The following is a 22,104-nucleotide window of genomic DNA, read 5'->3' as shown; positions in this document are numbered from 1 at the left end:
CGTACGCGTATGTACGGACCGATTGGATCTAACGATAGAACATCGAGCTGAACGTGTACCTTGCAAAATCATTTGATAGATAGATATTATCTTTGTTAATTTTTTCTTTCGTTATTTTTCGAAAAAAATTTCTATGGAATTTTGCGTCTCCTCCGTACGTTTATTACTATGAATATTTCGTACCGTACAAATACAATTATCCAAAAATACGATGAAACATTACTTTTAATGCAGAATAAATATTGTTTCCTTTAAAAATTATACTCGTTCGAAACTGAACATGTTTTTTCTTTTTTTCTTTTTTTTTTGATATGACACTGATCGATGATATTTTCTATTTTCAGGCATTTCCCATGGAAACAAATGATTCGAATAAGTTCAATGATTCTTGAGCGTGTTACTTCGGATTACTAGCACAAGGCGCAACGGCTCGTAGTCGTCAGAATCATTTAACGAAACTCACATGCCAGTGACAGAAAGAAAAAGATAGAGGAGAGAAGGAGAAACAAATCCGGTTGGCGATGTTTAACCAGATCTTTGGTGCACGAAACGACAAACAACGGAATCCTACTGGCAATGTTCGTGTTCAAGCACAACGAAGATACTACTTGGATAAAATTAAAGCTGACGTTCGTGCGACCACTATCACGATTCGATGATATCGTAAAACGATTCCGTTACTATGGTTTCGAAAAGTTATCCTAGTATATTTTACAAAACATTTATTACCGATAAACTATACTATAGAAATATTCTAGAAATTATGCAAATGATTTTCTATTAAGCAAATTCTTCAATTTTGATTTTGATCAAAGAATTACTGAAAACATGATGGAAAATAAATTGTTCCAACAACAATACTCAGATCGGATAGAATGAACTTTCTAAAACCAACGATTCACTGCTCTCAATTAATTATATTTCACGATTTCCCTAACCACCGATCGAATAGTCCCAGTTTCTCTTTTCTATCTATTATGCGCTGCGGAAAGTCTTTTACATAGTTTTACATATCACGGAAGTACGTAACTTTCAAGATTTTTATCCCGATTTCACGGGTCTGCCCGTGAACACTTGTTATTTTTCTTATTCGCACCTCCATAGGTAATAAAACTGATTTAAACTCGTGCTGAATATCAGTTTATCTTCTTGAACAGGTACTTGCAATAAAAAGTACTTTGCGAGTGCTATGAAATACTCGATGAGAATGCTAATATAGAAAATAATAAGTTCAAGTTGAAAAGGAAAAAAAAAACGAAATGAGTTGCTACCGTTCATTAAATCTAATATCCATAAATTAAAGATTTACAAAACCCTTCCTATGTTACCAGAAAATGATAAAAAAAAAACATTACGTTGTAACATTATTCCGTATATAAATGATCACGTTATTTGTGAGGGATGATAGGCGAAATTTCTCAAAAGTGTCCAACGTAAGCAGGTCCAACAAAAATTTGGACCTCAACGAGAGATCGTAAGGTTGCCTTGTAAAGCAACGTTATCCGCTTATGAATCGTGCGAGGCACGCAACAAGCAATTGCAAAGTAGATTTATGAAGTATTCATTAAGGAGCCGCGTATCATCCCACGCGTGTTTGTTCCAACGCCGAACGTCTGTATCTTATCGTCGATAATGTTAATATCCCGCTGCTAATGTTACCTTTATAACACCGTCGTTGATCTCAAAACGCAAACATTATGATAAATCATAACGATATAGACATCGACATAAAAGAATTTCACGCGTTGATATTAAACGTCCTTTCTTTCCTAATTTTACCGATTTACCGAATATTACCTTCGTCCTTTGTTTCGTTTTATTTTCTTCATTCTTTATTTCTTTCATTCTTTCTTTCATTCCTTCTTTCTTTCATTCTTTCTTTCTTTCTTTCTTTCTTTCATTCTTTTGGTTTTATTGTTAACGTCAATCATTTCTTTTCATTAATCTTTTCTTCGTTCTCTCACATTTTTTCCATCGTCGCAATTATGGGTATACCTACTCGACGGGAGTTCCTAATGACTATTGCGTAATTGCAATCGATGCATCGTAATATAATGAGATGTATTTTTCATTCGAGATTGAGTTATATTTTAGCAGGCAGTCGTTCATGTAGTCATTAAGGTATCATTAATCATGTTCACGGTCGTGCTCGTGTATGTGTGACAACAAAGTCATCGTTAGAACAGCTGGTACTTGTGAAGATACCAACTGACTGTTAGATGATCGCGGTTAGAACAAAGGGTTACGGTGATACAAAGAAATAAGCGTGAAGAACGCTTTGTCAACGTTTCGTCTCGAGCAACCATGCTACCATATTCGTAACTCCATCCGTTTGAAAATTTAAAACCATATTTCTGACTCTTTTTCATGAAAAATCGTGTTAAAGTTTTCATTTTAAGGATCTTGCAGCATGCATATTTAAATCTTGCATTCGCAAATATTCAAGCATTATAAATAATAATCGTATGAGTGATAAAACGTACGTATCTTAGATACGTTTAAAAGAATAGATATCAATGTAAATAAGAATAAATCAAGAATAGTTTGTCTATCATGAATTCTAATTTACGATTAGCCGATTTTATTGATATTTACTAATTTAAAGAAGTTATCACTACTTTCGAAAGCCATAATAATCAATTTATCACATGCACACAAGCAAATGGGACCACCACGTCATAGTTAATATAAAAATGCAGGAGAATCTAAAAATATCACATTGGGAAAATATTGTTACGCTATCGAAGTGACGTAAATTCGTGAAACGTTTTGAGAAAATCGCTTTACCTGAAATCTCTGGTCGTCTAACGCACGTATGCAGGCTTTTGTTACAGTTTTTGAAAAGACGAAAAGCAACGGGCGTTGTGTTTCATTGTGTATATTAGAAACGGCCAAAAGTATTCATGCTTCCGAAGAAAATTTGCATTGTCGAGGATCCACACGTGTCGTGGTAAGGCATCGAAAAGGTTTCTTTCGAAACTAGGGCAATTTATGGTCCCATGAAAATCTTCGCAATTTTCGACCTGGCACGACGACGACTGCGACGACGGCGTCGACAACGTTGTCGCCCACATCTGTTTTTTTCTCTTTCTCTCTTTCTCTCTCTCTCTCTCTTTCTTTTTCTTTCTCTTTCTCTTTCTCTTTCTCGTCCTGTCTCTTTTTCTTCTTCTTTTTCTCAACGTTTGCCTACCGTCGGCCGAAATTCCATTCCGCGCGAACTTTCGTCCAGCACTTTTCACCGGCGAAAACGAGACTTTATGTTTCCTCGAGAGTTTTTTGATCAAAGCTTCCTTCGACGATGTAAATCATCCTTTTGCCAAAATAACGTCACAAATCTGTGTCAACGTTGAGCTAAATCTTTAGCAGAATTTATCGTGGCATTTACGTACCGACCTACAGTTATTCATACGGAATTCGTGTTATTGTTGAATTTATTAAAAGTTACGTTTGTTTCTATTCGCGAAAGTGATTTATACTATTTTTCTAATTATTACGTTTTTGAGTTTAAGCCTTTTATTCCTTTCTCTCTTCTCCTCTCTCTCACTCTTTCTCTCTTTTTCTCTCAAGATTACACAATTCATCTATATTTTTAAATTATCAACAAACTTGTCTGTTATCCTATCTAATCGTTGTTGAGAAGAAAAATATGAAAGAGTTTATACTGTTATGTATTCGCAATGAAATTTCCAATCCGATGGACATACAACCGTTAAGAATTAATAATTACTTTTGTGCTTTAACCAATGAAATATTCTGTCGAATATTCTAATGTAATGACTGGTAATTTTTAATTTAAAAAAAAGAAGAAGAAAAACATCTACATACCTATACACAGAAAAAAGATCTTAGAACGCATACATTTATTACTTAACAACTTACCGATTTCCAAAGTTTCCCAGTTTCCCAAGAGTTTTCTTCAGGAAGATCCAAAGGAGAAACCGAAGGATGAAATGGCGTCGAGGATGACAGAGAAAGCTGCAACTAAAGCGTCAAGAAGCGATGGACTTAAAAAATCGTTAAATAATCCGTCAAATCAATGTATTAATTTATTCAACATATCTTATACAACATCCCAATTTATCATCCATGTTCGAAGCGAATCAAATGATAAATCATATACACTTTAATACTGAGAATAAGAAAAAACGCATGGAGACAAGAAATCAAACCGATGTCTTACCATCTTCCTCTCGAACATGGTATACGTCCAGTCCGTGTCTCCTCGCATACTGCGAGAATATACGACTTGTAACAGCATATAAACACTTTTTCCGCACACCTACATCGACTTTTAAAGACAGTTAAACAAAACCTTAGCGACTACTTTGTACACGGCTGAAGCAATTCGTTTCTCGTCATTTAAACAAAAAAGAAAAAAGACAAAAAAGAAAGAAAGAAAGAATAAGAATGCAGAAAACAAGAAGAACACATTTGACAAATCTTACCGAGTCGAACAAACAACAAGTAGGAAACATCGTGCCGATGTTCAACGTAATCTTCGCCCGATTAACAACAAACTATTCAACGTTAACGGAAAGAAATCACAGGTTAAAAAAAAAAACGGAAATATTAAAGAAATAGACGCGTCCGACATAGAGAGATAGGAAAAAAATCGATCCGGGGACCGGTCTTGGTCTCGGATTCGTTTCGATAGGTGGCAGCAGCTCGCCGCGATTTCGTGCCGAGCACACAGCGCAACAACAACGTAACGTCGATGGCCGCATTTTTTTCTCTACCCCTTGGCCCCTCTTCGTCCCCGAGCCCCCTGGTTGCCCCAATCGAGCCGCTTTCTATTCGTCGTCGTTGGCAGATTAGGCTAATGCGATGGACCCGATGAGATATGGGCCAGCGAATGGGAATACGTAGTTTGTGCGGCAGGGGCGTGACTGTACCCTGGATACCAGCGTGCCCCGGGCCACGCTCGCGACGTGAACTAAGTGCTGGGTGGAGCCCCGTCTAGGCACTACCTACTCGATGGAACCATCATCCTCTCTCCCTGGACTTTCTCTCTCTCTGTCTCTCTTTCTCTCTCTCTCTTCTCTTTGGAGTCTAATGGCTGCCAGGTCTTCGAAAGGGCGCCAGTTTTGAAAGGACTTTCAGAGAGAATCATTTGGTTTCCCTTTAAAACGTTGATTATTCGACGAATTTCTCGAACCTCGTCGGCTTATACATCATGGAGGTAACGTGGACGACATCTGGTGGCACGTGGCAGCCATACTGGGTCCAACCTGCAACAGTAGACACAATTTTTAATCTCCTTTAGTAGGTCAATTCTTTCGGGCAGTTATTCTTCGCAACGTTTAAAGAAGATGTTGGTTATGCAAGGAAGAAAGGTCTGCTTTGAATTAGAAAGATTTGCCTTGATGTTCGTATGTGTGATATTGTTTTTTTTCTTTTTACTCCGTTCTTTTTTGTTTTTTTTTTTTTAAATAATAACATTTCGAAAATGTTAATAAATATTTGTGAATGAATCCTTTGGTAAATATACTTGGGGCCCGAATAGTTTCATATATCTGTGTAATTAAAATTGAGGTAATAGTAAAGAATGTTACCGCTTTTTTTTTCAGAATTAACGTTTATTCAAAGTCAATGAAAAAAATAAATTACGCATTGGCAATGGTCCTTTTGCAGAAGAAGCATGTTTTGATAAGATCCTATCGGAATTTCATGGATCGTCAATTACACGCATCGATGCACACAATCTGATAAGATCTTGCATATATTTGTCCTCTATTTTATGGCTAAGAGAACCTATACCGAGATGCACAAGATCTATAACTATACAGTTATATATCTATCTATCTACAATCCATATAATTTCCCAATCGTGAAAACGAAAACAAAATGCATGATTTGACAAGGGGAAAAATTTGTCGCAATGTAATTCGTTACATCTCGTCGATTCCAATATTTCTTACGTATACATATATACCTATGTGTACATACGTATAAAATGTCAAAGCAGAAAAATCAATAAGATTTATTAAATTCGCAAAATGACGAAGTTCTTCGGGTTCGCGCGTCAATCGTGTATACCGTGTACACTCGATTCAATTCTGTACACAATTCGTTTCCATGAATGTATAAATCGCGCGTGTGTGTGTATGTGTATTTGTTACTAGCGCGAAAGGGCAAAGTAAAAAACGTACGCGTTGCAAATACTTTTCAGTTTGTATTTCCCACCCCTACAACCCTCTATACCCTTCCAGTCAGTCGAGTAGCACGATAGTTTTTTACGTCGTCGTTCGTTTCGATCCCTCGCTTCGTTTCCATCCACCCTATCGTCCCTCTGCCCGGTATTCGTCCAGAATCGCGTCTCTCGACCACTTTTCAATTTCACCGACAACTCTGTCTCTCTCTCTCTCTCTCTCTCTCTCTCTCTTTCTCTCTGTCTTTCTCTTTTTCTCTTTCTATTCCTGTCATTCTACATACTCGCTGTTGCTTTCTAATTTCACAAAATACCCATACAAACAAACGGAGAGAGATCCGATAAGTTTTTATTATTTAGTATTTCCCTGGAAAACTACGGCAACGTCGTTCGACAAAAGTTTGTGTTTCTGAGTCCTACGGGAGGACATGGATGAAAGAGGAAAGAGAGAGAGAGAGAGAGAAAGAGAGAGAAAGAGAGATACAACGAAGAGGGGTTGGAAAGAGAGCTGACACATAACAGAAGGGTAGAGTGGGGACACAACGAGCAACGAAATTCTCGCTGTACGTGGCGAAGTCGCCTCTCCCTCGGGATACTCCGCGTGTGTCATCGGGACGTCCGACTAATTGCAAGGATGTTTTGTTAACCTCTCACAGTCTGAAACTCTCCCCTTACAAGGTTTTGCATTTAGCCTTTGCACATCGATACCATAGTTGTGCCGAGGTACAGGGTGATCCTACTTCCTTTCTTCTTCCCCTTTTGTGTGTCACATGGCCGTTCTTTAATACATCATGTTAAACAAAATTTTTCTTCTATGATTTGAAACGACCATAGTTCGGCGAATTTAATAAAACGTTTTTATAAAAAAGCTACGGTACTTTCAATATAATTTTGTTTTCTTTTTTCGTTAAACGTATTCGACTTTATAAAAACGATAAATAAAAAAAAATATATCTATATATCTTTTTTACAGATATTTTCTTTTTTTTTAATTTCTAAGTTGTAATCGATTTCATGACGCGTGGATAGAAAGGAATAGACGTAGGTATTAATTTCACATAGCGACGCTCGCTACAACGCTCGTGACGTTTTGAATATGAACATTGATTACAAGAGAGACGCTGGCGTCGCTCGGCGGTTCGCAGGAGGAGAGACGGTGACGGCGAGGGTTTTGCTCGGAAACGGAGAGGGTGTTCCGGGGGGTTAGGTGGGTGTGGAGGAAGCAGAGGCCGGCAGCGATATTATTGATTTATGTCCCGTTCTACGTTATGTATCCAACGGCCACCTCCACGGCAATGTGAAATGATCCACCCAAAGTACAACGTTCTCACGAACTTAGCTTAGACTCTCGAAATTTCCAATCGTCTCTTTCTCTCTTACTCTTTCACTCTCTTTTCCTCTCTCTCTCTCTCTCTCTATCTCACTCTTTCGTCGAAAACTCTTTGAAATAAAAATGATAAAAATATAATCTCCAAATACTATATATCTCTCGATTAGAATAAAACTAGAATAAAATATTTTATTTTCTTTCAACACGTATTATCTAACTTGTGCTCGTGAAATTATATCCATATTACGTTCCACATGAAAGATTTTTATTTATGACAGATTTACAAAATAATAATAAGCAAATAAAAAAAAAAAATTACTACGTCAACACAAATCAGTTCGCTATTCTTACCACTCTTATAACTAAGTAAGTACTTGTCATCAGTAATATTGATCGAGCATAAAATTGAGGAAAAAAATAAGAGGGTAAAAATCGTTGAGGCCGATCCATTCGGAGAGAGAAACGAATGCGACGGAAGCGTCTCGGTTGAACAGACTCTGTTGAGGGTCGACGCGCTTGCGTGTCGCGTATAGAGGCAAACGAACGGTACACGGTATCAATTACCCTCGATACGAAGTGCATTACGCGGAAGGAAAGCACGTAGGTGGGATTGTGGGACTACGTGTGGGTTAAATTGGGAGGGTGGAAGGGACTGGAGAGGCGGTAAGAGCAAACGAGATAGAAAGAGAAAGAGAGAGAAAGATAAAGAGAAAGAGAGAGAGAGAGAGAGAGTAATAGTAGTAGGGACGGGGTTGGAGAGTGAAGGTATAAAGGGTGAGATCAGTGAGTGGGAAGCGCCGAAAATTGATGCATTCCCTATGCAAAACAGCAGAAGCACGGCGCTAACAGTAGACCGACAGCACGCAAACGTGAATCCTGGCGATCGGTGTGCTTCCTACACTCCCTTTCCCCCTCTCCCATACTTTCTCTCTATCTCTCTTTCTCTCTCTCACTCTTGATCTCTCCTCCCCCACTTCGCAAACGACGGCGTCACCTATGTCCTGGACAGAATCGAGAGCGGTATAGAAGCAGTTAACACTCTATTAACACTAACGACGCTCATACATAACATCGGTGGCCGGGGCGGCATAACGCGAGCCGGGGATGGAATTTATGGTCTGTTAATGGGGGGGTTGCTGCTTTATGCGCTATGGCGTGTGCGGTCTACCTTGTAGTCGTCCTATTCGTCCTCACGGGAACCAGGTAACACAACGGTGATTTTACGAGTCCACTTTCTTGTGAGTACGTTGGAATCCCTTTTTCAAGCGTCATCCTAACAAACGCGCGTCGATCGTTTTATAAGGGCAATCTTTCATAATCCGTAGTATTCTTCTAATTTATCGTTCATTTTTTTTTCTTTTTAATGTACTGTAGTATTGAGTTATATGATATATGATACATGGATTTTTCTTTTTTTTTTCTTTTAGAATATGTCAAAGATTTTATAGGAAATTTTTTGTTGATTAATTACAATCAGTTTAATCGATCGTAAAACAATTTCGATCGAGTAAATAACCAAGTTCAATGTATTTTCTCTTTCTGAATGTATCAACACTGTATCTATCAACACATTAGGTAGCCAAGTTTTGCGAAGAAGGTGGAAGGGGTATGGTATTTGGGTTCGAAGGAGAAAACAGGTGTACTCGTAATCTCTCGCGAAATGCGAGTAAACAGGAAAGTTAGCGAGCTTACCGTTCGTCGAGTGTAGACCGAGTCGAGTGCCAAAGTTCATCGTGAGATCCTGCCCTCCTCACAGCTAAAGGAGACGCGGCAAGGCCGGTAAAGTGATAAAGCGCCCATAAATTCTGACCGCCATCCTCCTTCCAGCCCTTCTATCTTCCCAGTTCCCTCTCTCGCTCGCTCTCGCTATCTCCAGCATTCTTCCTTTGTCGTCCGTCCTTGTCTCACCCTTCTTCAAACGTATCTTCAACTCGTATACACCTGCAACAACAGAATTGGCAAAGGTCAGCGTACGTTAGCTCGATTTAAAACAAGTATGCGTGCATAATAGGACGTAATCTTACCTCCGAGGAATTCTCTTGGCCCTGAAACGCCTAACCCACATCTCTTATTCTCTTGTTTCTTCTTCTTCTCCTCCTCCTTCTTCTTCTCCTTCTTCTTTTTCTTCTTTTTCTTCTTCCTCGGTGAACCAAAGTCACGCTTCGTCTACCGATTAAAGTCCATATCAAGTCCATACCACTTAGTCGACGCTTAATCGTCGCAATTGATGTTACATACCAACTCTCCGTTGTTCCCTCGCTCATTGACGTCAGCACGTGCGGAGTCAAGCGATGTCCTTGCCAAGTGGATGAGAGATCGAAAGCAACGAAACACTATCGAACGTATCATCGAGTACGAAATCGAATTAACGAGATACTTTTTGTCGGACGATCTGTCAGACTCCAGGACGATAATTCACACGTGGGAATTATCTCGTCCGAGGAATTAGATTTCTAAGCGAATTGAAACGAATAGACCTGTAACCTGGATTTTCTTTAAAGCATCGTCAAAAGGATAGGCATGGGATCCAACAAAGGCATAAGAAGTTAAATCGACATAAGAACGAAGACATCCTTGGACTCGTTTCTAGAGTCGATATCGTAGTTCTACAGAGAGATACCTACCTACCGTCTAGGAAAGCCTAGGTACGGCGCGTTCGTTGCAGCGCAGGGGCGAACAGACAGAAATCCCAATAAATCATCCCGTCACGAGCCGTGAACCAAGGCGGAGCCTCTTGCCTCGTATTAGCCAATAATAATCCTCTCCGACGTGGAGGCCATCTTGGATTATACAATGGTTCCTTCCGCCGCAATTCGTATAAATGCAACCTCCGGGGTACAAGGTACCTTTCGAGAACGTCCCAGTGGCGTATCCATTCGACTATTTCCATTGTAACTAACTAAATCGACGAAGACGAAGGAAGCATTCGTGAAATCGACGAGTCACGTGCTATCATCGCGGCTTCATTCCTACCTCAAAACACGGATCTATTCTTTTGTTCCTTCCTCTTAAGTGTTTATAGTACGAAGGGAAAGAGAAATGTTTCCGAACCGAAAGAAAAGAGAAAAGAAGATAGAAATATAAAAGAAAGGACATCCAACTCGGATCTCTGACACGAAGAAGACTTTTCGTGCACTCACGAAACGTACGAAAAGGAAAACTCATAAGTCTCACGTTTAATCCTATGGATTTTCGCGTTCTACGTTTTCTTCTTTTTCTTCTTAGATCTTTTTTTTTTCTCGTTTTTCTTCTAAACTACTTCGGTCTTTTCATATTCAACCACAATTTATTTTTCGTTTTCAAACACAGCTATTATATAATTAATATAATTATTATTATTAATATTAATATTATTATTATTGTTATTATTATTATTATTATTATTATTATTATTATTATTATTAATATTAATATTATTAATATGGACAGACTCTTATATAATATAATACAATACGGTTTAGACTTGTCGACACGATAGCATATAATACTATTATCATTATCCATCGACGTCTTAGTCATTCGTCATAATACATAATTCATTCGCGTGCATATGGTATATCATCGCAATCATCTCATCATTATAATCATAATTATAATCATCATCATCATTATCATCGTCGTCGTCGTCATCATCATCATCATCATCATCATCATCATCATCATCATCATCATCATCATCATCATCATCCTTTTCATCATCATCATTATAATCATCATATCATCACAACGCTGTCATACTTTGTATGTGTACATTTAGTTTACATAATGCGGAACACTACAAAATAATTATATACGTTTATCGTAGTCGTAATAATATCGTATTTATATTCATATTTATATTTATATTTATATTCATATTTATATTTAAATATATATATATATATAATTTGTATATATTTAAATTCATATATATATATGTGTGTGTGTATATATATATATATATTTCTTTCTTTATATTCACTTATCGATCGGTAAGGTAGCGTGGCCTACGTTTTTTTCGGCTTGTAGGCGCACCAACATAAATCTAGTTTTATTTTTACTTCTTTATCTTCTCTCGCATCGCGCGCAATCATTCGAACGAGTGCATTGTACCCGGTACGTATGTATGTAGGTATATACTTGTACGAAGCACCATTTCTGTAGCTTCTTGTGCGTAAACGCGCGCACCTGTAGCGTGTATAATACGTGTTGTGAGTATGTATATGTTCGGTTCGTGTGCATGTGTATGTATATGCGCAATCGTATGTATGCTTTCGTGTACATACAATATATAACGCTTACGTACACGATCTTCGGTCAGGGCAATGCATTTGCACGAGCGCGGGTCACTCGAGTGTGCATAACAAAAATTAAAAAAGATTAAAAATTAAAAATTAAATAAATAAAAATGATTTGAACATTTTCAAATATGTAATCGATTAAACAATTGCTTCACTGAATTATCCAATTCATTTTCTACGATAATTTTTTAATAGAAAATATAAATAGAGAATATAAAAGTTAGAGATTTTCTATACAGACACACACGCGCGCGCGCCACATACACACATGTACATACACACTCACACATATACACACAAGAGCGACCACGCGAGCCGGCGACAACGTAGCGGCTGTCGAAATATTGTCATCCTCTTACACTATGTTACACGTCAGGATCACGAACGATTTTGTCGCTCGATCGACAAGATTATTCGTGCACCTGTCGATCTGTAATCGTTACAACATCGTATCGGTATATAGCTAGTAATTAATTAGACCTCTGCTACCGTTACTTTGTAGTTTTTTTTTCTTTTAGTCTATTAAACAGGTACCTACTTTACCTACGCGGTATCGTATACAGGGGTCGCGGCTCGCGATTCGATGCCGCGACGTCAGACGTCGCCTTTAGTCATTGCCCTGCCGATAAAAAAAAAAAAAGAAAAAGAAAGTAAGTACCATAGATGTTTTACACAACGTCCATCGGATTATGTACAACGTGGGATGATCGTTCGCGCCTTTTTTTTATTGCTCTACGACCGATTAAAGAAGCGCGACAGAGCACGAGAAACAATTTGATTTTTTTCTGTAAATTTTTCCTTTCTTTATTTTTTATCCTTTTTTTTTTATCTTCTCTATTCTCTATTTCTTTTTTCTTTTCTTTTCTTTTGAAATTTTCTGAACGATTCGCGGTATTCATTCGTTGATCGACTTCCGAACATTTTCGTAAAGTCGAGGAACTTGTTTTATTTTATATTCGTACACGTAGTCGAGTATTTATATATCGATTTTGCATTATTTTGGTCGATATCAAACTTATCGCGTTTTAAATGTATACAATGTTTCTCGTTATATTGTATGTATGTAATATTTAACCGGGTCTATCAGTCTTCGTGCGCTGTGCTCTGCCGATGGGGAATAAGGGATGTGAGTTCGAAGGGGGATACCTCGCGTACGCTACATGTAATTTTTCTTTCGTTCCTCTTTTTTCCCTTTTGCTTTCTTTTTTTTTTGATTTTTCTTTTTCCCTTCCTCGAATTGAAATGACATCTCGAATAATTCGTCTATTCGTATTCGTCGGAGAAATCGATTTAACTCGCGCGCAATGTCCAGACTGACGCGATGATACCGTTATCCGATGCATCTTAATTACTTCTGTATTTACACACGATATACATCGACGAGCGTTGAGTATTAAATTAGTTGATTTAGTACGGTACAAAGTTAAGCTTTCGCGAACTACCTCGCGATTTATCGTCGTAAGTGACTGGTAGAAATGATAAAACATTGAAATTCAATCGTTCTTACGTACGTACTTAGATACGTTACTTTTTGATCGATCGATATCCCGTCGAGCGTTTTCGTTCGTTCGATCTTTTCATAAATAAATAAAAGAAGAAAAAAAGTGAAGAGAGAAAAAAAAACGTGAACGCGTTTCAGGTTGCGAAAGGTTTTTAAGTTACTATCAGCGCGAAATTTAACGACGAGTTTATTTAAATCGAGAGCGAAGTTCGGAGCCGATGGAATCTTCTCTTCTTTTTTTTTTTTTTCTTTTTTCCTTTTCTCTGCTAAATATATTTTAAAGATAGATGATCTCGATAGATGTACAATATACTTATAAATTTATTATACGAAACTAACGACACCTGCCAGGAGAGCACAGGGGGTCAGGAACTCTTCGGTGCATTCGCGTGCGAGGTCACGACTTCCAGATATCGATTATTCTAACTCGATTCGAGTCTCTAGTCGCAATCTAATTTTCATGAATAAAAGTTCTTCCCACGCTACTTTCGACTGTTCGAAATATTAAAAGATATATACGATAACGCAAAGAAAAAAAAAAAAAAAGAAAAGAAAAAAAAACGAAAGAAGAAGAAAAAACAGAATTACTAATATTACAAGGAATCAGCTGAGATTTGTTTTGAGAGCTGACAGTGTGTGAATGACGCAAAGTAATCGAAAGTGTTAGTAGAGTAGAATGAAAACTTCGAATACACGCATGGTATTTCTCGGTTTAAGAAAACAGACAATTTTCTGGGATATCATTTGACTTGGTACGCACAAATACACCTAAAAACTACCTGTTTACATTGTAAAAAATATTTATTAGACAATCAGTTAAAACAAATAAAGGATCCATTTTGCGACATATAACATGGTATATCAATAAATACTACGTTGCTAAACGATATAATCGGTCGAAAGCTGCTGGTTGTATGTGTTTCTCTCTCTCTCTCTCTCTTTCTCTCTCTTTCTCTCTCTCTCTCTCTCTCTCTCTCTCTCTCTCTCTCTCTCTCTCTCTCTCTCTCTCTCTCTCTCTCTCTCTCATTCGAAACGCCGCTTATGCGTCATGACGTTTACGGGCTCTCCGGTAGAAACATTAAGATTACGTATGTACATTACCGCAAACTCCATGAACTACGTAGTACGTACTATTTCTTGTTATATATCTCCATATTCACAACAGCGGAATTTCAATCGCAATCATTTTTCATTTCATTCATTCTTTCATTCTCTCACTCTTTCTCTCCTTCTTTCTTTCTTTCTTTCTTTCTTTCTTTCTTTCTCTCACTCACTCTTTCTCTCTCTCTCTTTCTATTTCTTTCGTTCTCTAAAATCGATCTGATCTTCGTTATTAGCCGTTTTCCCCGCCCGCCGCAACCGACACGCCCGTTTTTCTTAATAATCTATTTAATTACCACCTTAGGAAGTAGACTTTAGTCCTTAATCTTATCGAGATTACGGGCTAACGTAGTGACACACTTCGTACGTACACATTGTTTTTCCAACTTTTGTCTCATCTCCCTCTACTCTCAAAACTCTTTTACACACATATACTTTAAATTATTATAATATATATATATATATAATAAATTATATATATATAATTTACCTTTTCTTTTTTTTTTCATTACGCGACTATATGCATACGAGTAGAGATAAAATATATAATTTGAATTTATACCTTCCAGTTAATCCTACGAATTTTCTCTCTCATTCATTCACTCTTTTTCTCAATTTTTCATTGTTTATATATCCTTCTTTTTCTTTTTACTCGTGGTCACATAACATTTTATACCTTTCTACGTTTAAATGGAACTCGGCTATTCGTCGAATACAAAATTTCATTTGTTTTTATGTAAAGTCGATGTTCACGGCGATCGTTCGACGACGAGTTTTTCTCGATTACGATCGATTAGAAAGAAAAAGAATAAAAAAAAAAAAAAAAATACAAAAGAAAAAAGGAAAGAAAAAAGAATAAAATACGATCGTTTATTGCACTTTTAAATCACTTTTAGAAAAGAGAAATACTTGGGATATCGCTAAGGGAATTGATTTCGAAGTCGAAAAATCCATAGTCCCTCGATCGATTCGAAGTCTTTCGATTATCTCGAAAGATCAAGGAACGAGAGAAGGAAAAACGGAAAATTTTGATCGGGACTTTGGTCGTACCGTGTCGTAACACGTCCGTTATCGTGGCGTAAGGGTAATAAATAGCAGCTTTGTCTCGCAAAGCCGCACCCTCGGCACCTCAATGCCAACTATTATCTGACCCATATAGATCGTATCGCTGATTAATGTATCTGGAATTAACTCGCGTGTCGCGAGCGATCGACGAAATGCTCGAAAGGATCGTTGCTTCGAACTGCTAAGGTTAATCGATTTATCGCACGCGTTTATAAATCGCGTTATCGAAAGTGCGAGTCAGACTACTAGTCTCGGTGCACCAAGAGCTAGCTAACCGATAACGAGTCGAGATAACAAACCGCACGCCCATAATCTATGAGTGGAAAATGTCTTTATACATTTTTTTTCTTTTTTTTCATACGTTTCAAACTGTAGGTGGAGGAAGAAGAAGAAGAAGAAGAAATGTGATGAATGGTTTTACGGTCAATGCGAACACGATACCATTCATTTTCTTCGGGGCGACGTTATTTCAGGCCAATTATGATTATGCTACTTTCGAATGCCATTCACGTGTATTACGTAGTTAAGTACACGAGCATCGAAACGACGATTAAATTTCTACGAGAGAACGTACGATCTCGTCGTCGATCATTTCGTATCGACGATCAATTTATATCAATGAATGTCACGGTCAAATGAACGATACACGAATCGATCGTCTTTCGATAAATCCATTTAACGATCTCCCACGGCATTTCTCTTTATAATTAAGCAAAAAATATACTATTATCATTATCGTAATAGTTTTAAATATTATCGTTTATAATAAAGAGAAAGATTTTTTTGTTGGTTTCGTTAAATCGTCAGTGAAATGTAAAGTCAAAGAACGAAGAGTGTGAAAGAACGATCGCCGGAAATCTTTTTATAGAGAGTTCGTTGCTTTCAAAGGACAAAAAGATTTTCCATAAATAAATCTTTCGATTAAGGAAGGCCGGCCGTCGAATGATCGACCATTAATTACGTATATCGGTAAGCACGTTTTTCACGCTCGTTTATCTTTTAAACACGAAATAGGGGGAGACGATTTCGATGAGTATGTACATACGAAACGCGTACGACTTCTACGTACCTTTCCCCGTATTTCTTTTTCTTTATTTCATTCATTCTCTTTTAACATCAATCTACAGAGCGACTTTCAAGATCGCGACATTTACTTTTTTTTCTTTTGTCTTTCCTTTCTTCATTTATTTCGTTTTTGTGTTAATACTTCCATCAGCAGCGCCGTCCGTTTATTTTTACCGTTATCATTATCCTTATTACTTGTATCATTATAATTATCATTAAGTGTTCGTTAATATCGATCATTACGTATATCGTTAATGATGTGTGTGTGTGTGTGTGTTTGCGTGTATGTGTGTGTGTGTATATGTATATGTGTACGTGAGCATGTGTATACAGGTATAAACTAAACGTATGTCGAGCTAAGTTTACAACACAGCACAGATTTCGCCGCGGCGGAGTACCTTGGCTCGCTAGGATAAAAACACCGAGTACAGAATTTCTTCGAATTCTTCGTTAGCGACATTTTCCGGCCGATCGGAGGAACTTTCGTTCTTATCACGCTCGGTGTTCGAGCCGACAGGCTATCCGGTTCACCGCTTGACACATTTAACGCGTCCCAACGCTCAACGCGAACGATATTCATTAAGTTAGAAATTTTCTGTAAGAAATATAAGGACAAAATGCAATGCGATCGAGGAAAAGCGATACAATTTTCATGTTCTTTTTTTTTCTTTTCTTTCATTTTCAAAATTTGACAAAGCGATATACCGCACTGCGAATCTTTTTTTTTCTTTTTCTTTTTTTTTTTTTTTTGTTAAAATGGTGATGCCACTTTCGTCGCAAGCATGGACGGTGATCGAACAAGTGTCTTTCCTTTTTCCTTCTTTTTTTTTTTATTATTTTATTTTATGTTCCTTTTTTTTGTATCATTTTCATTTTTCCTTTCAAAATTACGCGCCGTTACTCTACGAAAGAGACTTTGGCTCGCGACGAGAGGATCCCGTGCCAGTAAACCCACTTTCGAGACGCCATTAAGTTGCCAAGCGGTTTCATGCCGAAAACATCCTATTCCAAAAATACACTATGTATTACATCACTTGGTAACTTGGCCTCACGTCGCGCGGAGCAGGAGTCGATTTTTAAGGGATCGACGATCGTGCGCGAGAATAATATACCTTCTTCCTCGTCCATCCCCGATAACCCCCACCCCCACTTCTTTATATATCCCCTTTATACTCCTCCCCGTTATTCCACATGGAAAATTATTTACAGAAACGAAAGGTCGTCGTGCCGCGAATGCGAATTATTTCCAACGTAATTCCGGAAGAGGTCGATCGAGATCATTAAAGCGCGTTTTCACCGTCGAAGGAAGATGCATGTAAATCAAGATAATGGATGCTGTGTACTCTCACTCTTTCACTCTTTCTCTCTCTCTCTCTCTCTCTTTCACTCTCATTCTCTCTCTCTCTCTCTCTCTCTCTCTCTCTCTCTTTCCCACCCTTCCTCTCTCGTTATCTCTATCTATCTATCTCTTTCTCTTTATCGACGATACTCGATTAATCGGAAGAACCGGTTTTACGATCGCGTAAACTCGCTTTGCAACGCGTTTCTCTTTGAAAAATACGCTGAACATCTTCCTTCGATTAAAACCGGTAGCCATGATAGTAGAAAGTGCAGAGAAGAAAAGAGAATTATCAAACTAAGAAAATGTATTGATCCGTCGAATTGTTATTTGCACAATTTTCAAATGCTATTGGCACATTAGAGTTAAACACAAGGCGATACAAGATTCGATTAACGATTTTCTAATCGGTCATACGTTTCTACGAATACCTTTGATGATATAATTCGATAAGAAACGTAAACTCGATCGAACGAATAATTTCTAATTTAACTGTCATATATAAGACTGACCTTGCGACGATATAGATGAATAAACGCCAAGTTGGCTGGTCTCTGCTCTGCCGGAGGACCTCCGCCGTTTCTTCCCTAAATTATATACTTTTCTTTTCTTTGCTTTTCTTTTCCTTTACTTTTCCTTCACCGATCTCTCACTCGTTTTCTTCTTGTTAATAATAAAAAAAAAGAAAGAAAAAAAAAGAAAAAAAAAGGCGAAAAAATATATCGAAGAAAAATAAAAAAAACATTTTTGACTTCGCTCCGTTCGATACTCCTGCTTCCATCTTCCATCTTCCTGTCCTCTTATTTCTTTCTTTTTTCCTCATTATCCGATTCGTTTCGTTTCGTTTCGTTTCGTTTCATTTTCGTTTTCGTTTTCGTTTTATCACCGTATTTCACTAATTTTGCGTCTCGTTTTACGAACAAACTGGACACCCGTACGCGCACTTTTTTTCACTGTTTCGTATGTATAAGTATTACAATTTTTTCCTCATTTTCTCGATTCGTTCTTCCAATTTTTCTCTTTCTCGTTTCTTTTTTTTTTTTCTTTTATTTCCCATTCCGTCCGTTTTCTCTTCTTTGCCTACGTGAATTCCGGTTTCGATAACGCGAAAAATACGTTCAAAAGATCACACACGTTGGCACGTTCGCAGAAAATTCGAGATGCCTTCGCCGAGCCACTGGCCGTGCGTGCGTGCGTGCGTACGTGCGTACGTGCGCGCGCGCGCGGTAGTGCAGCGAAAAAACTATCTAAACGATCTCTAAAGACACTAAACTGTGCTCGTACATTCACCGCTACATAGAATTATAGATGGACAACCATCACTTTCTCTCTCTTTCTCTCTCTTTCTCTCTCTCATTCTCATTCTTTCTCTCTTTCTCTCTTCTTTCATTCTCTCTTATATCCTATTAACCGCTCTCTACGACTATACGTGTATACGACGTAAGAGAATAAATAATAAAAACATTTTCCTAACTTATTACGCGGTTTTATCTTTTTTTTTTTTTCTTCACTCGATATCAACGCACACGTATTATCTATCACACAGGCAGATACACACATCTTCCTTTATACTCCATATTTTCTCATACACTTGCATCGATATTCTCGCAGTTTCCGTTAACACGTTGACTGCCACTATAGATTTTGTCTTTTAAATGGTATCATGTCGTTCAATGGGAAAGATTTACAAATTAATAACTAGTAAAGTCAGTGTATGAAACCGAATAAAAAATTTGCAATAACTAGATAACAATGTATAATAAATAATGTGTGCTACGAAACAATGAAAATAATTACTTTATCTGTGCAAATTTTCTTTTTCTTTTTCTTTTGCTACTTTCGAAGGATCACGATGAACTCGAGTGATCATCGACGAAATAAAAGCACACTATTAATAATAGTATAATCTCGCTTAATCACAAAACGTAATAATTTATTATCATATGTTTATAATAATGAAACTTTGATACCGTAGCCACCCAAAATAAAAAGACGTACGACAATCGAGTGACAATCAACGTATTGAAATACGTACATTTCCTTCGACGACGTATATTTATATAGACTTTAGTACAATTATGTTCGTTTAAACGTAATGGAGGTTAACGCGGTTCTGATTAGCATGTGATCCAGTTCCTTTTATTTTGCCTCTTCATTCCGTTATATTCGTAACATCGTTCATTCCCATAAATTCTCTTCCGACTCTCTCTTTCTCTTTCATCTCTCACCCTCTTTTATTTTTCTCTTCATTCTCTTTCTCCTTCACCGTTCCATGTTCCCTTCCTTCAATCTTGTCGTCCTTGTCTGCACCATCATACTCCTCCTTTCTCTCTCTCTCTCTCTCTCACTTTCTCTCTACCATTCCTTTGTCATCGTTCATTCTTCTTCTTCTCTATACTACAAGAACGTTCTTCATCGCGTCTTCTTCGCTTCTATTCCTACTACGTCTTCCTTTTTTGGTACGAGTAACTTGATTAACACGACAAAAGAAGCGTCATTGCTGGTTGGGGGATGATTAGACGAGGGAGGGGGGTCGAGGGAATCGGGGGTTGTCCTGGGGAGGGGGAGGTCATCAAATAGGGGTTTGGGGAAGGAGGTAGTGCTGGAAATAAGGTATTAACGACCCTGAGAGAGATGAGACCTCTTTGGAAGTTCCACTCCTCCGGGGGGTTCTTTCAACCCTGCGGCGACGTTTGCGGAGAAATTTCGGTGTCGCCATCGCCCGAGCCTGGATCACCCTTAGACTTGTTCTCCTTCTTCCATTTCATCCGCCTGTTCTGAAACCAGATTTTTATCTGTCTCTCCGTAAGACAAAGGGCGTGCGCTATCTCGATACGTCGCCGCCTCGTGAGATATCTGTTGAAGTGAAACTCCTTTTCCAGCTCCAGCGTTTGATAACGGGTGTACGTTTGTCGGCCTCTCTTTCTCTCTGCGAACAAACCAATTAAAATCCATACGTTAAATTTTTATATAATCGAATGTCCAGAGGTCTGGATAAAGGGTTGAATACGAATAAAAAAAAATCAATGTGTATAGTCTTAATCATTCGTTCAAATACGCATAAACGAGTTTTATTATAATCATCGATTACTCTAAACGGCTTTTCACGACATATGCTATAGATATATTTTACTTATCTCAACAAGATTAATTTTCTTTATTTGAAATCGTAAAATTGGAATATCATAAGTTAATGTAAATATATGTAATAACTCTTCAAAATCAATTTTACGAATCGACAATAATATTTGAAGAATGTTTGAGAGAATAAACGATATCGTGATGGAAAGAATAAAAAGGAATCGTCTGAAATGTTCCAAGAATAAAAGAAAACTACGACGAGTTTAGATCGCGATGGAATTTTTGCGAAAGTCCGAAGAAACGAAAATATCTGGGAGGAAGTGGGGAGGGAGCTACGAATCTACGAATGATAGATAACTTAGCGATATCCGCGACGTGATCTGTGCCCGTACGGTGCGGCTGTACACGAAAGTTGAAGGAGAATATTAATTGTAGTCGCGAATAGAAAGGGAGCAAAAAGGAAAGAAAGAGAGAGAGAGAGGTGATGGTACAAGGATGAAAAAAGAAAAAAGTAGAAGAAAAAGAGGAAAAAGAAGAAGAAGAAGAAGAAGCAGAGAGTTGGCTCTACAACGCAAAGTCCGTGAGAGAGGCTCAACCTCGTCGAGGTATCATCTCAAAGAGTTAGATTGGTCCACCACACGAGCGCGAGAGGGCAAAACGAGAATATTTCATGGCTGGGATGAGGTAGAAAGAAAGAGAAAGACTGAGAGAAAGACTGAGAGAGAGAAAGAGAGAGAGAGAGGGAAAGAGTGAGATGAGAAATCAAAAAAAGAAGAAAGAGAGAGAAAGACAGAGAGAGAGAAAGAGGGAGATGGGAAGCTAAAAAAAAGGAGACTAGAGAGAAAGAGAGAGAGAGAGAGAGAGAGAGAGAGAGAGACAGGGAGAGAGAAAGAGTAGGAGAAGGGAAGGAAAAAGAAGAGGAAGAAGAAAACTCCTTGGCGAGCATTCGAGGCAAACGCCGCCCGTCGCGCTGTCGGCCGATGAAGACGGATGGCGGTTCTCCACCAGAAGAGAGAGACGGACAACTCTACGAGTATTCTGAATCGTTTGGCCGAGCGGAGATGGAAGACGAAAAGAGGAGAGAAGAACCCGAGCTAGAAAGAGAGATAGAAAGAGAAAAAGAGGGAGGGGGAACTCTGAGAACATGCCCCTTATTCCCTCCCTCAGGCTACGCTCTCAAATTAACAGCATACC

General features: G+C 38.1%; 1 protein-coding gene across 14 annotated transcripts in view; it reads right to left on the bottom strand.

The window, feature by feature from the left end:
- Positions 1-22,104, bottom strand: part of LOC127063327 (homeotic protein antennapedia-like) — a 231,010-nt gene that overhangs the window by 80,903 nt on the left and 128,003 nt on the right. For 10 of the 14 annotated variants that reach the window (XM_050992960.1, XM_050992957.1, XM_050992959.1 and 7 more), the window contains 4 exons: positions 9,717-20,758; positions 9,503-9,644; positions 9,171-9,419; positions 4,022-5,228 (listed from right to left, as the gene is read on the bottom strand). In XM_050992960.1, the coding sequence (XP_050848917.1) occupies positions 20,505-20,758 (254 nt within the window). In that variant the 3' untranslated portion in view covers positions 4,022-5,228; positions 9,171-9,419; positions 9,503-9,644; positions 9,717-20,504. Of the gene's footprint in view, positions 1-3,879; positions 3,982-4,021; positions 5,229-9,170; positions 9,420-9,502; positions 9,645-9,716; positions 20,759-22,104 lie in introns of those variants that run through there. The other 4 variants (XM_050992955.1, XM_050992954.1, XM_050992963.1 and 1 more) reach the window with 3 other exon arrangements.

The sequence above is a fragment of the Vespula vulgaris genome, chromosome 4 (genome assembly GCF_905475345.1).
Source record: "Vespula vulgaris chromosome 4, iyVesVulg1.1, whole genome shotgun sequence".
NCBI lineage: Eukaryota > Metazoa > Arthropoda > Insecta > Hymenoptera > Vespidae > Vespula > Vespula vulgaris.
The sequence above is the reverse complement of the archived record's forward strand: the minus strand, read 5'-3'. Positions and strand labels throughout refer to the sequence as shown.